Source organism: Clinocottus analis, unplaced genomic scaffold (genome assembly GCF_023055335.1).
Source record: "Clinocottus analis isolate CAN_PGR_092001 unplaced genomic scaffold, fCliAna1.0.p SCAF_12, whole genome shotgun sequence".
Lineage (NCBI taxonomy): Eukaryota > Metazoa > Chordata > Actinopteri > Perciformes > Cottidae > Clinocottus > Clinocottus analis.
The window spans coordinates 4,131,806-4,152,177 of NW_027175843.1; the positions used below are offsets into that span (position 1 = coordinate 4,131,806).

The following is a 20,372-nucleotide window of genomic DNA, read 5'->3' on the forward strand; positions in this document are numbered from 1 at the left end:
CTGTCTTAAAACAATAGCCCGGCGGCCATTTGAACACTGGAACACGTTTTGTTTGCTGTGATCATTCCTCCTGTTCACACTGTTTATTAAAATATTATCTCTTGTGTGTTTTCATTAGGGGATGGTAGACGAAATCTACAATTCTGTTCAAAAATATAATCTAGTTTGTCTGAAGCTTTGAGGTTTCAGCAGTGAGATGTGATATCGTCCAACGTATTATTATACATGTTGAGCTGCAGTGCAAAAATAATAACATAAAGAAGAAATGTTGGAAAGATATTTTATTTGGAAAATACTTAATTTATCTAACTAACTAATCTATCAACTGAAGCCCTGTGTAGGCGTCAGTTGCATTCTTTCTAATGGCTATCAGGGGGCAACTCCTCTGGTTGTATAGAAGTCTATGAGAAAAAGACTCTACTGTTCTCTTGATTTATTCCCTCAATAAAAATATCGTAGCAAGTTTGTCTGTTATGCTTGTTATAAAGCAAAGGTCTAAAGCATATTGAAATGACATCAAACCACGATAGCTCAAAGTTATCGTCATCTTGAAACCTCCCAATGACAAAGAAAATACGTAGGCTACTTAATTTTGCAACACTGGCTTTGGAGTGTGCCTCCTTTTGGAGGTTTTATGGCCCCGATACGCGTGAACAGGCATGACAGAGGGCTAAGTGGTAGGGGCAAAGGGTGTTCTGGAAAAGGGCCTCAATCTGTTTTAAGTGAATTTGCTTCATGAAACCTCCCTCGCCGTGTGTTTAGGGTAAGTCGGAGAAGAAATGCAGCTGTTGTCCTGGTTTGTTCTAATGTTTCAGTGGAGGTGAGCTTTGAGAAAATCATCTGACAGCACACATTTTGTGAAGAATAGTGTTTGACATGAAAACAGCAATTTCAGATTGATCTGGAGTAGCGTGGACATGTGTGTGTGTGTGTGTGTGTGTGTGTGTGTGTGTGTTCAGCCCCGGCACCACACGTCTCATTCACACCTAATGATCGCAGCCTCTCACTGGCAGCCATCTCTCTTCCCAGACCAAATCCAATTACCGGGGACAATAGAAACCAGCTCCAGGCTCAGGACTCCATCAGCTCCACTGTGCCGCTGCTCTCTGCTCCGAGACTCCTGCTGGACCCCTAATCATGTCGAGGGTCCACGAGGGCCACAAGGTGCACCTGTAGACGGACACAAGTACAAAGAGCAACGCAAATGCAAACACACATCAAGGGCAAATACAAACATATAAAACACAAAAACATACAAGTACAATACACACAAATATTCATGCAAACATGAATGAGGGCATATAAGCAAACAGATGTAACTGATGCAACAATTGGAAACCCAAATGTAGCATAAGAAATTAAGACAAGCAAAGTCAACAACAAAATCCAAATTCTGAAAAATGCTGACTTCCACTACCACACGCTACATCAAGAGTTATTAATAAATATAATCTCATTCTGTGCAAGAAACACACACACACACACACACACACACACACACACACACACACACACACACACACACACACACACACGCACACACACACACACACACACGCACACACACACACACACACACATACTCACACGCGCGCGCGCGCGTTTCACCGCACCACAGGGTTAATTTGGCAGTGGCCCCATCTAGTGACACAAACATTAAACAACAGGGGTATGTTTTATCTATGAACCGGGATAAACTCAGGAATCCTTCGCACAAACCATTAAAATGTTATGAAATTTCACACATCATATTAGGTTTAGTTTATTCTAATTAGAAATGCTATTTTTGTAACTATGTTTAATTATGTTTGTGCTCTTTATGTTGGAACTACCAAAAGGTACATTAGGTCAGTAAGAAGTTTGAATTTGCCCTTTTGCAGGATTGGAGGTCAAAGGTCAGATGATAGTGTCCCCAGTGTCATTACAATATGACCGATAGATAGATGTTTCTTTAACATTTACATTAATGTATGACTTTATGATATTCTGTGTAAGTTACCCTCTGTGCTGGCATATTTACCACTAGGAACCCTCCAAATTGGCATCACAGAAACATTTGTTTCGAGAACTAAAAACGCTCAATAAGGTTGCTTTGACTTTTTGAAGATCCAAAAATATGCTGGATACCAGAAAGGAATGTGCTTAGAGCTTCGACCTTTGAGCGTTGATTTTTATTTTGAAATCGTAAACCGGATGTGGATGTGGTTGAATCACGTGACTTTGACATTTCGCCTCTCAGTCAACATGGCGAACGCCGGTAGCATGTCCGTCGACGGAGGAGAAATGATGCGAGACGCGGAGTATTCTCTCAAAACGCCGAGGAGCGACGCAAACATTGACAGACAGCTGGCAAGTATCTGCTCCTTCGCTGCGGGCCTCTGCGGAGGGAATTCAACTAAACCAGGCTGGTTTCCTACCTGTCAACGTGCCTGTTACGTAACCTCAACGACCGCTAACGTAGCGGCATGGCACGTCATGACTGTTGCAGTAGCGCCAGGTGTATTACTATTAACTAACGAGCAAACTAACTAGCGTTAGCTAGCTAACGAACTAACTTAACTACCTAGCTAGCTAACTAGCTAGCTAAAGTGAGCTGCGAACGCGTCCTTGACGCTGCGTAACTTAGTGTTTTTTTACCTTTTAAACTGTGGTTTGATCAACTTTTATCAACAACTTGGTACTCACACTAATACTAGTAGCTAATTATGAAATTCACAAGACTATTAGTTATATTTTCCTTTTGGATAACGCAGCAGGCGAACACAATCTAATGTCACCATCTCGTATTCTTTCACGCTTGATGCATATTATCAAATGTTCTGCCATCTATCCTGACATTAGCTACTTCCATGTAGGGGGTATTTAATAGCAAATACACAGATGTTGTGCAGATGTTATGCTGCGTGTGCATAGGATGCTCATCATGCGATGTAAGGAAGGGGGAGGGGGACAAAAGGGGAAGGAGAGCGGCTGCACAATCTTTCGAGGTATAAAACCTAATATGTACAATTTATTTGGACGTAACACAATATTAAGTTGCTAAATACGAAGCCTCAGTATGGCACATTATTAAGTAATTGTAGAGAAATGGAAAAGAGGATTTGAGGATATTAAGTACGACATGGCACAAGAAAACAAAAAAGCCTTTTGAAAAATAATTTAGGCAATGTAATATTGCACCGAAACTTCATCCGTTTACTTCCTAATTTAAGTACTCATTAACATTTACTAAGTTTTATTGGAGAACTTTTTTTTGTTCTCCACACACAATCCCACAAAGGATCGCTGGCTAACCGTCAAATCTTTCAGCCAGGGTTGTTTGTGTGATTGTGGAGACCGGCCTGCTGCTCTCTCCTCTTCAAGTACCTGTGTAGACAGACTCGTCTGACCCGGTGTAGTAACTGCTGGACGTTTTGTTTGGTTGACAGGGAGGGACTCTGATCGCAGTCGGTCTCGGTGTGGCTGCTGCAGGTCTTGCGGGTAAGAATAGTTTGATACAAGATCCATAATTTGCCAATCGGACATTTGGAAAATGTATTTGTTTTCAAGCTGTTCTCATGCACGTTGGTCCACAGGCCGCTATGCATTCCAGCTGTGGAAGCCTCTTGGACAGGTCTTCTCTGAAACTGTCAGGAAGATGCCCTCGTCCGTGAGTAATTATTTCACTTCTTATACATCAGTATCCAGACTTATTTCTGTTCTTTTTTGTTGTGCATGTTGTAAATACCTCATAAAATATTATATGAAGATAAACTCAGGCGATTGAGAATCAAAGCTCTAATCCTTCTGTCACCACAGGCGTTCTCGTCATATTACAAAGGAGGTTTTGAGCAGAAGATGTCCAAACGAGAGGCCAGCCTCGTTCTTGGCATCAGGTATAGAAATGTGTTGTGGTTTATAATTCTTAAACGTTCTCTGTAAAACTGTGTGAGTTTGAAAGCTCAGAAGAATGAGACGATTGCTCACATTATTATTTTTGTTCCTCAGCCCAGTCAGCACTAAGGCCAAGGTACGCGACGCCCATCGGAAGATCATGGTCCTGAATCATCCAGATAAGGGTGAGCTTAAACTCAGACCGTCAAAGTTACAGCTGCAGTTAGTGCTGTGCTAGTGCTGGAGAAAGGTCTGGCTGATGCATCATAGTTCTGCTCTCAGGAGAGAAACACTCTGGGTTTCTCCAACCAATCAAAATCATTTGCAGAATAATGCTGAGAGGGAACTTGTTTTCAGTGGAGCTTTTGCAGGTGGGAAGGCGAGCGAGAACACACATAAATCATTAAAAGATGTATGTTGATTAAAAAAAGACACAATTGTTCTTTAAGCCTTTCTATATTTGGGCTCTGGTGGAGCTCACTGAACTGCCAAAAATGTGTCCGTCTAGACAGGTCGTTGGCTCGGAGGTTGTTGTGGTTTCACTTAGAAATGGGGATTTTAAAAAAGATAAGTAGCGTGCAGACAGCTGAAGGGGAGGAGTCTGAAATAGTTATGGTTGTGTGTTAAAGGAGTGACCCTGGAATCAGACTTGTGTTTTTGTGCGCAGGTGGGTCCCCATATCTTGCTGCTAAGATCAACGAAGCCAAAGACCTCTTAGACAAGGAGAGCCGGCGATGACCAGCACAGTTAACGGACACTTTTGAGCAACGTTACTTATCTCCACATTCATTTGTCAACATTGTGAACGTATAAATATGTATATCAACCAAGGGTGACTTTTAAATGACTTGACATAACCTCATATTACTTATTTTAAATAAGCTTTTTAGGTGTTATAAGTAAGGGACCGGCTGGGTGAACAGGCGCCCTCTAGTGGCAGCTGTTCTACAGCAACAAGAAATGTAAAGTGCACAAATGTAATGATGTAATATATTTAAGGAGCAGAACAATGTTGCATTACAATATTTAAACAGTGTATAAGTGACACATTTTTTTTCAATAAACGTTTTGAAAACATGTTCAGAAGTTGTGTTTGTATTGGAATGAGTGACTGTGTGAGCTTCAGACAAATAATAAAAAACACCCCAGACAGCAACTTTAAAAAGCTTCTTTATTTGGAAGATGATGTCATATGTATATATTATTGGACAGAGAGCAAGACGCAGTATTTAGCGGTTACACTTACAGCAGCAGTTATTGGTCAAAAAATCCCAACCAGTCACGGCAAGTTTTGTTTGGAAAAACAAAGTGAAAATAAATAAAAAAGGGAATCGCTCCTATTCTGATGTCTGGCTCAGGGAAAAGCGGCACAGGTTTAAATTCCTACGTCATGAAGGCAGCGGGCTTATTTAGAACAGCGAGGAGGTCATTATGGAAACACTAATGTTACAACTACAAGTCCCGTAGAACATCTCAGGGAACATCCAATCAGTTTTCACTATAAATCAACATTTTTGTCCTTTCTCTGCGTGTTTCCACTCCAGTATTCATTTGGTCAAATCTGTGATTGCTGAGACACAGAGGGGTTGATAAAACAATGTGCACAATTCAATAATCCAAGCTCGAAATGTAATATCTTATTAGATTATTATTTTCATCTTAGTTCGTTACAGCTGTCTGGGGTTCATCCTCAGGTCGGAGGAGGTGGAATTAAAAACCAGATCTCGTTTAAGGTGAGACGTGCTCTTTGGGACTTGTGGTTTTCTCCACAAGCTGCTTTGCTTAATTGCGCGTGAGATTCAGCCCCGGAGAGGTTCGCGGCTGTCGCCTGACGTGTCTGAACGCACGGGGCGTTGGCGCTGGAAGACCATCTGGTCGCCGCACACCTGACATGCCTTGGCTCCGCCCCTCCTGTACAGGCCAACAAGTTCATTTTCCGTCAGGCGGGAAAGGGGGCAATAAAAAAAAGGAGGCGAGGAAGCGAGAAAGGCGAGAAGGAGGCACGGACGGAAACCTTGGTAACCATGTTAGCACCTTGGAAGCTCCACCCACATAGGCGGACAAGAGGCATGCTGGGAAAGAGGAGGCGGTTTTAGCTATACTTTTAAAGACTTCTCATCCAAACAGTATTTTTTTTACAGTCGGTCCGTCGTCAACAGAGAATCCAGAGACGTGAATATGAATAGTTTCAGTATTTTACAGCTCCACGTGGACGGCGTTTTAAAACGGGTAAGAGGGCGTCGCCGTTCCAGGGCTCTCACAGATTCTGCTGATCGGAGTGACGAAGATCACATCCAACATGTCTCCCCCATCTTTCAGGAAGGGTGAGCCGTGAGGCTGATGGGAAATGTAGTCTTAATGTAGAGAAATAGCAGCGGCAAGGAACAAACTGCTGGGAGACGGAAGCAAACGGTCGCAGGTTTTTCGGTCGAAGTTAATCAGCTGCCCTTCGTCAACGAGCTCCACTCAGGCCGCTCGGGGTAACGCCCACTAGCAGTCCTGCGTAGCCCTCTCCAAGTCTTCATCCTGCTGCTGCTGCTGCTGCTGCTGCTGCTGCTGCTGCTGCCCCCCGTCCTCCTCCTCTTCCTCTTCCTCCTCCTCATCTTGCTCCTCTTTCTCACTCAGTTCCTCACCGATCACGTCCAGCCGCGCCTCCTGCCCGTTTAGCACCCTCCCGTCCTCCTCCTCCTCCTCCTCCTCATCCTCCTCGTCATCGTGCAGCTCCACTTCCTGCAGCTGCAGCCGTCGCTCCTCCACCAGCAGGAGGCGCTCTCTGACGCCCTCCGCCGCCGCCGCCGTGTCGCTGGGAGTCCCGAAGTACTGCTCGGTCCTGAAACGACAACGAGTTGGAGTTGGAGTTGTATCACACTGGGGACTTTTTCATTTTAGGGTTGAAAGCAGCTACAATCAATAGTTTTAAAGGTAGAACAACACAACATGCTCAGCATCAAACAGCTGACAGACACAGTTCAACACTTAGCAGCTAGCTACACAGCCAGATATTTCCAACCAAAGCTAAACGAGGGAAAACATTGGACCAAAAACTTGACATAATGTTCTGCCGGATGCGTCGATAAGCAGCGGTTTGCGAGAGATTTAAGATAACAGCAAACAACTATTTTCCGTGTACAGATCTAGCGGAGAAATGTCTGCCTGAGCAGAGATAACACTGTGTGTTATAGACACGAGGGAATGTATGTGGTTACGTATGGTTGTGTGTGTGTGTTCGTACCCATCAGGGAAGATAACAGGCAAGGTCAGTCTGTCCATCAGAGTTTTCCCAGAAGAGTCGACTTCATCCAGAGACTCTGGGTCCACACATTCCTGCTGTAACACCTGAACCACAGGAAAGAAAAAAAAAAAACACTTTATGCACTGAAGACAAAATGTAACGTTCTGCTAAAAATAAAGCGCAGGTTTGGGCGGGGAGTGTCTCTCTCTCTCTCTCTCTCTCTCACCCTCTCGGCGGCGGTGTGGAAGTTCAGGGCCAGCTCCAGCCTCTGCTGTCGCTCCTCGCCGCTGACGCTGAACTGTTTCCAGACCCGGTTGAGTCTCGGCAGCGTGTCTCCGGACGAGCGCGTCGTGCAGCGCAGGGACTGACAGAGGACGACGGTCGCCTGCAGCAGCTGGCGGCCGTAGTCGTACGTGCTCTGCGAGGAAGAAACGGGGGCGAACGGAGAGCCGGTTGTCATTTATATTTGTGTTGAGAGTTTGACATTCGTGCCTCGAGTTTCCGGGACGCGGCTCACCTGAGCGACGTCCACAAACTTCCTGTGTTTGTCCAACATGATCCTGTTCTCCTGAGAGTCGTCGCCCAGCCTGACGTGGGTCTTCAACAGGGCGTCTAACAGCTCGCCCAGCCACTCTACTGACTGAACACACACACACACACACACACACACGTCATCTCACCAATACAGGAAGTACTGTATTGTACTGTATAACACAACTAAAGGTTGTTTTTGTGTCCGACCTGTAAAGCGTCTTCTTCACACTTGAACAGTTGGACCATTTGTAGCATCTTCAGCCTTCTCACGTCCACCATGTCCTCACACCTGCAACACACACACACACACACACACTTCATTCACATATCCAAACTAATACTGTAACGTGGGGCTATATTTATCTAAAAAGTCTAAGTTGCTCCATGCTGAGCCTTAAAAAAGAAAGGAAGAAGAAGAAGAAGAAGAAGAAGAAGAAGAAGAACAAGAAGAAGAAGAAGAACAAGAACAAGAACAAGAACAAGAAGAAGAAGAAGAAGAAGAAGAAGAAGAAGAAGACAGTTACCTCTGCTTGCGGAGCTGCATCTCCTCCATCACGGTCTGAACGTGCTGAGCGCTGTCCTGCTGCTCCCCGGCCGGACTCTCCTCCGCCTCTTCCAGGGGCCACGGCGGCTGGGTGGTGCACATCTGCTCCATCAGCAGCCCGCCCTTCTGGCGCAGAGAGGCGAGACCTGCCTCTGCACAGACAGACGTAGACACACGCGATTGACGAGCCACGAAAATAGAATAAATACTTCTTTTTTTTTTTAAAAAAGCATCATCGTGTCAGAAGGACGAGCTTCATCATTCGCGGAGCACCGACCGACAGTCTGCAGCTTCTCCTCCAGCAGCTTGAGGTTTTGTTGAATGGAAGCGCCGTCGGCTGGAGCCACGTCGGCACAGAGCATGCCCAGCAGGCCGTCCATCTGCTGGGACAACTGCAGAGGAGCACAGAGCGGAGGCACACGTCGTTCAGAACAAGTAGCACGCACATTGGGTTTCACACAACATCCATGCAAAAGTTCTGCTTTAGTTTGTGATTTTGTTTCCCTTCATACTTTTGATGGGAGCTAGCAGTTTCCCTCTGTCTACAGTCATTGTGCTAAGCTATGCTAAATAGTCCCGAACCTACCTCTCTACTTAAAAAGTTGTTTTCTTTTTGTTTTCACACACAAATAAACACAGTTTCCCGTTTGTACATACAGCACAAACAGCAATCTTATTCATGTGTGTGTGTGTGTGTGTGCGTTTACCTCCTGCGTAGTGCCGTGGAAGCCCTGCGCCGCCTGCAGGACGTGCTGCCGGCCCTCCAGCTGCGCCGCCTGCTGGTAGCAGACGTCGCTCAGCTGCTGCTGCAGCGCCTTCAGCTCCGCCACCTCCTCTTCCTCCCCGGCGCTGAGCAAGGCGGCGATCTGCTGGTTCAACTCCACGTACACGGCGAACCACTCCTGCACACAGACACACACGCACGGAACATGAGCCCGTTGAAGTTTTATAATATTTAGTCTGAGCGGCAAAATAGCATAAAGGCTGGAGACTCCCAACTCTTGAAACTCTACTCTGATCTGAAGTCAACCCCAAATCTGATCCAAGAGCTTGTCACGTGAGTGTGTGAGTGTGTGTGTGTGTGTGTGTGTGTGTGTGTGTGTGTGTGTGCGTGTGTGTCCGATGTGTTGCATTACACTGTGCTGGCTCTCGATCTCCTCGTGTTTCTGCTGCAGAGCCTGAGCCGCTCGCGACGAGTCCCCGATCGCCTGCTGAGTCTTCAACAGCTCTGAACCTGGACCCTGCAGCCAGGTGACCACCTGAGAGGAAGAGGAAGAGGACAGAACACAACTCACAATTAGGACTCTGCTTTAGACGGAGAAGCCGGTTCCATTCATTTGTCTCCCCTCCTGGGAAACCAGGGCCGAAGCAGCTATGTGAATTGAGTCCACCGTGATTATTTCTATAATTCATATCTGCGTGTCTCCTGCTGTGACGCGTCAGAAATGTCTACCGGGAGACGTGTTGTTGGTCTTGAGGATCTTCCTTCAGCCTCGGGAAGTCTGTGAGCTGCAGTGCAGCGGAGCGACCAGCAGGGGGCTCTCAGCCTCTACTCTCAGATGCCATCAGACAAGATACTGTCCATCGGTCACTGTCCATAGATCTTTTATTTTGTAAATAATTTACAATTATAATAATTATAAAATAGTTTTCCTCAAATATATTTTAATTTTACAGTAAAGCCAACTGAAATAGAAAAAGTAAAACAGTAGAAGTACAGTTAAATAAAAAAAGAAAGCCGTATTAAATTATAACTGAATGTAATAATTTGGTAATAAGTAAAAGGAGACACAATAACTCATTTTAAAACAGGGAGGTCAGAATCAGAGCACCGTTCACTACACAGCAGCATCCCTGAAGCGTTCATCCAGATGTGTGTGTCTGTAGTATCATGATTTAATTGTATGTATCAGGTCAGGGATGCCTTAAAGAGCAGACACGCAAACACACACACACACACACACACACACACACACACACACACACACACACACACACACACACACACACACATATACATTGTTCGATCCAGAAGTAGGCCATCCTCCTCCGCCCCCCCTCCACCTAAAATCCTCCAGGCTAGCGACCAACATGGTCCGGTTCCCATGGCAACCCCGGGCTCGTCTCCAAGACAGTGGTGTTACCCATCAGCCCCTGCGGCTGCAGGAGGAGCCTCAGTAACCACACAGGAGTCTATTTCTACACGAGCGCTGCACACCGATATCGATGCTGGAGGGTCAAAGGTCAAAGACTGGATGATAAAAGAATCGGGGGAAGACTCCAGAGGCTACTGTAGCCGTGGATACGGCACCCGGCGGTTTGTCTACATGTGGACACACGGGAGGAACGGCTAGTCGGGCTCCGTCTACAAGGCTTTGACAAACAATTCCACCTACCATTAATGTCTCGGCCATGTTTTAGTCTCGCTGCACTTTGCAGAAAAAAAATAAACCATGAATCATCCCCAAGGTTGAAAAAAAAAGACTCAATATGGGAAACAAAACAGCATTTTGACAGGTGATTTATGGGGGCAGACAGAGAGCCACAGCTGCGTGTGTGTGTGTGTGTGTTTGTGTGTGTTACCTGCATGACCTTGGCGTGGATCTCGTCCAGCTGGGTGCGTTTGTTTCGTTGCCTGCAGAGCTCCTGGTACCTGGTGTACTGCTCCCTGAGCGAGTCCAGCAGCTTCATCACCTGAGGCTGGGCCAGCAGCTCCTCCTCCATGGGACACCAGGCTGGACCTGGAGGTCAGAGGTCAGAGAAGGGGGTCAGGCGAGAAGAACTGCAGGAGGGGAGGGGGGGTTACAGTCCAGGACGTCCCCTTATCGTCGGTCTGATCGTTTTTAGGACATCACAAGTTAGAAATGTCCTTTTTTTTTAAAGAAAAGCACTGATTTTAAATGAAGATAACATTAAATTAATCGGAAATACACTCTATACATCGTTAATGTGGACTATTCTAGGTGGACACGTCTGGTTTTTAATGAAATATCTACAGAGGTGTATAGAGGCTCATTTCCAGCAGCTATCAGTGTTCTGATGGTACATTGTGTTTGATCATCGCCTTAGAAGACTAATTGTGCAAACAAAAAAAACTTGTGCAGTGATGTCACACAGCTGAAAACAGCTCTGCTGGTGAGAGAAGCTATAAAACTGGCCTTCCTTTGAGCTCGTTGAGTATCTGGAGCATCACATTTGTTGTTGCTTTATACTCTCAAAATGGCCAGAAATGTGAAACTCTGCAGTCTATTCTACTTCTTAGTTCTGAAGGCTATTCCATGAGAGAACTTGCCAAGCAATTGAAAATGTGTCTGGGTGACCCCAAACTTTTGAACACTGGTGTGTGTATTTTTAACCACTTGTCTGAGAAGCGGCGCCTTTCCTGGAGCGATTGAGACGTCTGTCACTCCTACGTCTCGCAACAAAGGTCAAATATGTGTGGACTCTCAAACACTGGAGCCTTATGTGTTTGCGTTGAACATGTCAACCTAAATCTGCTGCCTCCTCTCTCAGGCTTTCAACCACATTTTTTGGAAACCGGGCTGCAGGTTTTTTGCCACCAGGTCCAGACACTGATGCACGCAGGCCTCTAGCAGTCTAGGCAGCACCCTCGCCCGCTGCGTCACACTGCGGTGGAACAACTGGATGCCCTCATTCAACAACAGCTCAGAGAGAGAAAATCGTGCACCGAACGATACAAAAGACATCAATGCATGCATGCATCCAGACGTCAAAGCTCGACTAACACGGTGACACCTGGATGACTGACAGCTGCTTCCTCACCTGCCTGCCCGCCTCCTCCCTCGGAGCCGTTGAAACGCCGCTGCTGCAGCTCCGACAGCAGCTCATGACCTGCAGACAGACAGACAGACAGACAGACAGACAGACAGAGAGGTGGAGGGGATGGGGAGGGGAGTGAGATTTAAAAGCCTGTTCTACAGAAAGCGTCTGAAACAATACCGCGTCAGTGTTTGTGTACATGCTGCAGAGGGAGGAGGGTGGCACCACGGACAAAGACCCCCTTTCTCCTCCCCGCAGACACAGGCCGCTCAGTACAGTGAACGCGGCCATCCACGTGTCCATCGTTTATCCATCGCTCATCCAGCCCTGGCGTCCATTTGGCCCCCGGGACATGGAGGCAGCCGACGGAGCGGCCAAGCACTCCTCCTCTCCGCTCACATCATCAGAGCCAGGCAGTCTTTTTAAATAAGCTTTTTGTGTGTGTGGGGGGGGGAGGGTTACTGACAGAAGCATTTGTTACACATGATGTGTTCAAGGACCGTCGGAAAGACAAAATCCGATGATGATAGTTTCTTTCTTTTTTCTTTTTTTTTTTTTTACAGTTCCTGGCTATGATTATTGGTGTCATTTTGCCGATTTTTCTATTCAAGAAGACATGCTTTTCCTTTCTGCATGCGGATTTTGGGGTTCAGAGGTTAACATCCACCACATTAGCTACCATCCTGAATCAATTAGCGAGAGTGCAAATCGGGTATAAATCCTCCAGCAGCAGGTCTACATCGACGGCGACTTAACCCGCCGCCCTCTCGCTCTAAAGCATCTTGAATGGAAGTGACGGGGCGTAAACAAAAAAATCTTGCGTCCTCGTAGTTCCGAGTATTCGCAGTATATGGACAGTATCTTTAAAAAAATAAAATAAAATCGGCCCCAGACATGAGGCCAACATGTCTGAGAGGGGCTAAAAAGAGAGGAGTCGATATTTACCGGTCTGAAGTACAGTCTCTGGGTCGAAGGATGGCAAGAGGGCGCAGTCAGCTGATCTGAAGAGAACAGAGAACATCCGTCTTACTGTTGGTACACTTTTAACTGTAGCTCTGTGTGTGTGTGTGTGTGTGTGTGTGTGTGTGTGTGTGTGTGTGTGTGTGTGTGTGTGTGTGTGTGTGTGTGACCGTACTTCTCTTTGTCCACCGCGCTGCCCTTGTCGCTGTCGTTGATAATCATCAGCTCGTCCAGCAGCGACGTCGACTCCTTGGTGAACTTCTCAAAAACCTGCAACAAACGAAACGGACGTCAACAAAACGTGGGCGAAGACCAAATGACGTAAATGTTGAATACATGATTTATGAAAAAAAGCACTGACCAGCCTCTTGTTGAGCCAGTCGTTGTGGTCGTAGTCCAGACTTCCCCCAAAATCGTCCGTCAGCTGACAGGGTTCAATGTAACGCGTCAACTTATTGGCCGACACCAGGATCACCTGACGAGAAGCACGGACACAGTGAGCTCATGACGTGATGAGTCAGCATTATTACCATCAGATATTAACATCAAGAAGGGCTCTTATTAATGTATTACACATCTCAGTTCAGACACCGGAGCTGCAACAACGCTGAATCATTTCCAGGACTCACTCCTGCGTCACCACTATCTCTTCTCTACAGTTTCTACAGTAGCCCAGGAGGGACAAAACCAAACAACCGGGCCCAGATGTGGGGGCGAACTGCAATTTTCAATTTTTTTTTGTTTTTGCGTGAGCCACCGTAGTTTGCCTACTCGCTCGGAGGAGTTTCAGCTGGTAATCGACCACCGCACCGCTCGATGGCGACAAATCAGCACGCGCCGCACCTTTAATTATTCGCGTCGCTTCTTGTCCTACATAATTGGACGAGACCGAGGGAGGGGAGGAGCCACGCCAGGCGAACGGGACGCATCCTTGTGTGTGCACGCAGGTGAAACGCACAAAGTTCCATTTCAATTTAAAAAAAATAACGAAAATACCAGCTGTTCATACCAGCGCTGCTCACAGATCACTGTAGCAGAGGTCATGGATCACGAGATGTGCTTCTCCTTCAGCCTCCCAGAGCCCTTTCTAATTCTGGAGATATAAAGCTCACTGTTCATGAGCAAGCCTGCGAGCTGTTCCTGGTCAGGTTTTGTGTGTGCAAAAGACAGTCTCGTAAGTTGAGCTGTCGTACAGTTGAGGCGTTCGCACAACGTTTGTGCGACCGCCCGCACATTTCATCTTTTCACCTCATCACTCAACTCCTGCGGCCGGTTTGCTTAAGACACCAACGAGGACCGCCCGACAGCTGGCAGCGAGCCGCTCTTCCTGCTGTCGCTGCAGCAGATGCTGTCGGAGAAATTGGACTCTGCTCAGCGTGTGTGTGTGTGTGTGTGTGTGTGTGTGTGTGTTTATACAAACGGTAGGTCAGACTCCAGAGCAGCTGTACGACACACACCCCACTGTGACATTTACAACCTCTCCATAGTTTAGATGAGTCACATTTCAACAGCGTCACCAGAATCTCCCTTACAGCAGCTGTGTGTGTGTGTGTGTGTGTGTGTGTGTGTGTGTGTGTGTGTGAGTGTGTGTGAGTGTGTGTGTGTGTGAGTACACCAACAGATGTAAATAACAAACCCAACATTACACTGTTGCGGTTCACTGGCCGACTCCTAAATGTCGGAGCGTCTGTGAAACGCACTAAATGTTTATTACGAGCAGCAACTTTACAAGTTGCCGCACACCCACCGGCTCGAGTCCCGGTTACCGTGGAAACAACTATTGAGCCAACACGGCTGCAGAAATTTGGGTCACATCGACTACTGATCTCTATCAGTGAACCCATCTGCTGTAATAGAGGAGGAGGCTGGCCGAAAACCACGACGCACACGCACTCGCACACACGCGCACACACACACACACACACACACACACACACACACACACACACACACACACACACACACACACACACACACACACACACACGACCCCGGCTCAGGTTTCCAGCAGCTATCAGGACAGTTAATGATGCTCAAGGTTATCATAACTGACTCAGTTTATATCTGTTTGATATCAGCTTAACAACATAAATCAAGCGTGTGTGTGTGGTGTGTGTGTGTGTGTGTGGGGGTGGAGGGGCTGTTTTTGTGTGTGTTTGCTTTTGGACCAAAATGTCGTCACAAGAGCAAATACTGAAACTACAGAGAGCTGCTTTGTCTCGGTGGTTATCTCTAAAGTTGGATAAAACCCGGGGTTTTCACACTGGTTCAGAGCGGCTGTAAACATCGGGTGGGACAACAAGGGAATGATATGAAACCCGTTACTATCTGGGAAAAAGGGGGGGGGAGACAAAAAGTGGCGAAGTGGGGATGAACACGCGGCCAAACCAGGCGGCAACCTCCGGTTCTGAAAAGTGACGCCAATGCAGAAGTGCCTTTCAGTGCATTCTCTCTCACGGCCAGAAGGGGGCGACTCCTCTGGTTGTATAGAAGTCTATGAGAAAGTGACCTTAGTAAACGTGAGTTTATGGTCTCAATCTGTAGTTTCAAGTCTTCTTCAATACAGAATTATGTTCATTTCGTCAATTATGCTCCATTTAAAGTCAAACAGACCAGAATGCAGGGTGTGCTTTAGGGCGGGGCTACAAGGTCAGTGACGGGTCACTACCACAACTCCCCCGCAGTCCAAATATGATCACTTCCATTCACTGGTTGCCAAAATACAAGATGGCGACGGCGAAAATGACGAACTCAAGGCCTCAACAGGTCAGTCCAGAAACCACTGAGTGACGTCACGACGCCCATGTCCACTTCTTAATGTACAATATATGAGCCCAACAGTGCTGGGAAACATTAATAACAGGCCCCAACGCCCACTTGGAGCCACTAACGGGCTCGCCGGTCCCCAGAACGCACTTGGATTTGGCTAAAAAGAATGTGAAAGGATTTAACATCAGCACCACTTTCTTCCACCGTTATCAGTCCCACACCGTTTACTTGCTCATACGCCCTTAAAAACAGGATGGGCCTCCATCCAATAGTTGCTGCAATGTTTAATTCTGGACCAAAGTGGAGGAGCAGCATCGCCGCCTTTAGAGCCGTGCCATTAGCGCGGCAACAAAATTACATAGTTGCTCCCTCTGTTGCTTTTTTTAAACGACATCTGCAACGTTTCAGTGCATCCAAAAAAAGCGCACAAGGAGAGTTCAGGTCAGGAAAGCCCTCATGTATGTGATTGTTAAGTTCCCACAGAGGGAAAGGCAAATACAACTTTGAAGCAGCAGCGAAGAGACTCACCTCGAAGCCCAGGCGGTCTTTCTCCTTCCAGAAGCAGAAGTGCGTGACCTTCTTGTCCCAGAATTCATCTGGCTTCACCACGCAGACCAGCGACACCTCGGCAGGAATCACGTTCTGAAACGGCAGCGGTTAGCGTCGTCGTTTCGGCATGAAGTAATATATGTCGCCCTCTGTGGATGTGTACCTGCAACATGAGCACCACAGTCTTCACGATGTTCCACTGAGACTTCCGTCCGTCCACGATGACGGTGAAACCACGAGCCTTACACTTCTGACTGAGAGAGAGAGAGAGAGAGAGAGACGGGGCGACCATTTCAGTTACGAAACCATTGGACTCCAGTCGAGTCATAACCCATAACGCATCCAAAATTTAAAAAAGGACTTACAAAAATGGTATTGGCACGCATATAAGACAACATTTGTTCGGGATATTATTTATATTTTTATATTAGATTATGCAATATCCATTACATATAAGTACTTTTATACACAATTTTTATTCCATCTGTATATTTAATATTCTTCTTACTGTTAATTTTGTTTTATTATCGTTCTACTGTTTATTTATATGACTTGATATTTATCTTCATTTACTTGTGAGCAATGCCGCCGTAATCCTGCAATTTTCCCACTGAGGGACTAATAAAGGATAATTTTATCTTATCTTATTAAAATATAAAAAACTGTAGATCGTATCATATTGTGTCGCGTAACACCAGCTCCTCGAGGGTGCAGCCTCGATGTGTCTTGTTTTAATGAAGCCCACTTTGACCTACAGGAATGTCAAACAGCGCGTGTTATGTGTTGTGGAGGAAATAAATTCCTGACAAGTGATAACGAGTCGAAGGCATCCGCCGACACCTTTATTGCCTGAATAAAAAAAAGGGATAAATCACTCGTCAAGCTGCCAAAATAAAAAGGTTGTTTATAGAGACTGTCATGATGTGGAGCTCAACAATTTGACTAAAAAGAAATGTAGGATAGAGATGTGTGCGACTGGAAACAACATTTATTTGAATGTGTCACTTTGGGGAAGTCTTATTTCGGACCGGTCAGAGCGAGTTTTTATGTCTTCACAAAAGCAGCTGTTGGAAAAAGAGGGCTTATCTCGTAATCAGGGTGGTCTGATGTTCGGGGCCAATACAAGATGTAATAAAGCGGAATCATCCTTTAAGCTCCTTTAAAGTACAGCTGAACGCGCTGGATTCAGGCTCGGGCCCGGCAGCCGAGATACAAAGAGCCGGCAGCGCCTCAGCGACGAGTTGACCCCGGACATACCTGGGGATGCTGAGCAGGTAGTCCAGCGTGGCGCTGAGCTCCTCCATGCTGGTCTGGTCTGAACTGAGCGGGATGGTCAGGATCAGACCACTGCGCCGGTCTTTGCCCCCTGGAGAGACACGGATCAGAAGATTACTGACCGAAGGGCATGTCAACTCAGATTATAGAGTCCTCACATGTCGACGTGTCGTATCATGCTGTGTGTGTGCGTGTGTGTGTGTGTGTGTGTGTTTTACCTGACAGAAAGGCCAGTTTCTTCTTGAGGATGGGGAGCATGGTGGTTGCTTCCCCTGTAACGTTGGACATCTGGAGGCAGACACAAACACAACGATTACAAAGATGAGGATTCAGATTGTATTCAGTTAAAATCGACCCGAATGAGACACTTTTCGGTTGCTGCACTTTGTCCTCCTGTAAGACCCTCGTCCACAAGTCCACACACCAGTCCATAAACTCACCCACTAGTCCACATACTCACTCACACACACACACTAGTCAACATGCTCACACACTAGTCCACATGCTCATACACTAGTCCACATAATCACACACTAGTCCACATGCTCACACACTAGTTCAAATGATCACACACTAGTTCAAATGATCACACATTAGTCCACATACTTACAGACTAGTCCACATACTTACACACTAGTCCACATAATTATACACTAGTCCACATACTCACACACTAGTCCACATGCTCACACACTAGTTCATATGATCAGTCACTAGTCCACATGCTGTCATCTGTAATGGGAATTTTATATTCTTAGGTGTATTTTATATTTATACTTAAACTGGTTTACAAACTATCTCCTCTCCTGCAGAGGGGACTCAAGGTTATTTGTCAAATGGCATACGTCGCCCGTACCTGATGTCAAGTAATCAATCACTTGTGTGGACGGGTCATAAATCAAGGGCGGGACATAGACCTTGACTGTTTTGATTCTCACACTGATCCAATCCCTTTTGTTTGCTACAACCTGAAACCATTTGTCTATTTGCAGCCCCCCCCACTTCCCTCTCTGTGTATATGTGCCATATATATGTGAATTGTCGCTCTTGAGTGTATCCTTATGCAGACTCATATTGACTCTGTGTAACGGTGCCTCTTGTCTGCGCAGAGAATAAATGATTATATAGACGAGTACTTATGATATCTGTTATTTCACCTTGAAAAGACGCAACACCAGCTAATGTCAAATTTGCCGTCACATACTAGTCCACATGATCACAGACTAGTCCACATGATCACACACTAGTCAACATGCTCACACACTTGCTCACAGTGTGTGTGGTACCTGTCTCTCACTAGTCAGAGGATTACTGGGTCACTGTTAAACACTGTAGCAGCTAGCTACAAACAGCTAAAGTAGGAGATAAAGTATATTGGAATCAGTTCAGGGATTTTCCAGAAGGATTTTCTCTTTGTTGGCATTTCTCCCAACAGATTCAGATCCTCGGCTTCACGTTCAGCACAGTGTGTGATTTGTTCATGTTGTCTGTTTCATCAGCTGGTTAAAGAAGGAACGCCGCCAATCTGACTTTTTCAGTCCAGATAGCGACAGCGTTTCCTGAGCTTTTGAGTATCAGAACCAATCTGATACCAGTGTTCAATGAGCTGTATGTCCCACTGTGTGGAAGTGAACATCTATCTATGTTTCAGGGTTGACTTAAAGCTTGCTTTCCTAACTTTGCAAAACAAAACGTCAAACATAAATACAAGACACTAAATTGTGGTCCACACAGACGTTGGTTTGGCGTCTGTTTCAACCGTGTGATTGTGCATTTATTGTTTATATTTGGACGCAGTAGCAGGTGAACCACACTTTAATAATATACATACATCCAACTATTATTATCACCTCCTTTTATTAAATGTGTTTCTAGTTTTGATTTATATCCCATAGTATGTACTTATACAAGTAATGTATTAACATTACGTTATACCATATCTATCAGGCACAAACGTTTTCTCAATCTTGTCCTGACACAACTTACTGGACTTGATCACAGACTAGCTCAGCTTTCATTTTAGAGTCAGGTTATGCCTCACGTTTGCATCAATCAATAGTATTTGTTATAGATAATAAATATATACATTCATATTTTTAATATTTTTAGTTTACTTTTATTTACTATTGTTTATGTTCTGCCGAACTTCAATCCCATTATCTGATACAAGTGTTATTATAACCCCATCAGTCGTATTGATAGTGGTAATAAATGAGTGTTGTTACTGCAGCACCAGGCAGTCTTGCTGCAGGGCATCATCTTCATCCTCTTCATCCTCCTCCTCTTCCTCCTCAGCCTCCCTGCCTGCCTGCCTGCCTGCGGCCTGGCTGCAGCGGCAGGACGGCCCGGCACGGCTCGGTTTGCCTCGGCTTGGTTCGGCTCGGCCCACAGACATAATGACCTACATTCAGCGGCTGAAGGCTGCGGCTGCTGCTGGAACGCGCCCTCGCCGCAGCCTCGAGCCGCACGCAGTATCGACAACTTCAGGATCGATCAACAATAAGTATTGATCGGGCGGCTCTTCTTACCTTTCAGTTAAATCTGCAGCATTATCCCGTCCCGATTTTCCTTCTTCTCCCTGTCCTCCTCGCCTTCTTCTTCTGTGTCTCTCCTTCTCCTCTTCTGCAGCTCTTCCTCTCCTCCTCTTCCTCCTCCTCCTCCTCTTCTTTCTCCTCTCCGGTTGGTTTGTCAGCGGATTTGAAATCAGTTTTCCATCAAACACTGCAGATCCCAGTTTGCTCTCCGATAGCTTTGAACAACAGTGGCCGCACACAGGGAGCAGGCGGTGGAGCTCGCGACTCTGCGCAGCCTCAGTGGAGCCCAAACGAGAAGCACGACTTCCGGTAAAGCGACTTT

General features: G+C 46.2%; 2 protein-coding genes across 2 annotated transcripts; one reads left to right on the forward strand and one right to left on the reverse strand.

Annotated features, from left to right (window-relative positions):
• Nucleotides 1-2,224: 2,224 nt before the first annotated feature.
• dnajc15 (DnaJ (Hsp40) homolog, subfamily C, member 15) lies at nt 2,225-4,950 on the forward strand. The gene is made up of 6 exons (XM_068572781.1): nt 2,225-2,353; nt 3,433-3,480; nt 3,576-3,649; nt 3,799-3,875; nt 3,988-4,058; nt 4,541-4,950. Exons 1-6 carry the CDS (start codon nt 2,245-2,247, stop codon nt 4,609-4,611), a joined length of 450 nt encoding a protein of 149 aa, XP_068428882.1. The 5' UTR covers nt 2,225-2,244; the 3' UTR covers nt 4,612-4,950.
• Nucleotides 4,951-5,030: 80 nt separating this feature from the next.
• Nucleotides 5,031-20,301, reverse strand: sestd1 (SEC14 and spectrin domains 1). The gene is made up of 19 exons (XM_068572800.1): nt 20,045-20,301; nt 17,735-17,804; nt 17,499-17,607; nt 16,405-16,495; nt 16,221-16,334; nt 13,285-13,398; nt 13,099-13,193; nt 12,909-12,964; nt 11,967-12,035; nt 10,767-10,924; nt 9,320-9,442; nt 8,891-9,085; nt 8,461-8,575; nt 8,164-8,335; nt 7,847-7,928; nt 7,623-7,745; nt 7,332-7,523; nt 7,106-7,209; nt 5,031-6,703 (listed from the first exon to the last, which is right to left on the reverse strand). The coding sequence occupies exons 2-19, from the start codon at nt 17,802-17,804 to the stop codon at nt 6,364-6,366; spliced, it is 2,322 nt and encodes a 773-aa protein (XP_068428901.1). The 5' UTR covers nt 20,045-20,301; the 3' UTR covers nt 5,031-6,363.
• Nucleotides 20,302-20,372: the final 71 nt, after the last annotated feature.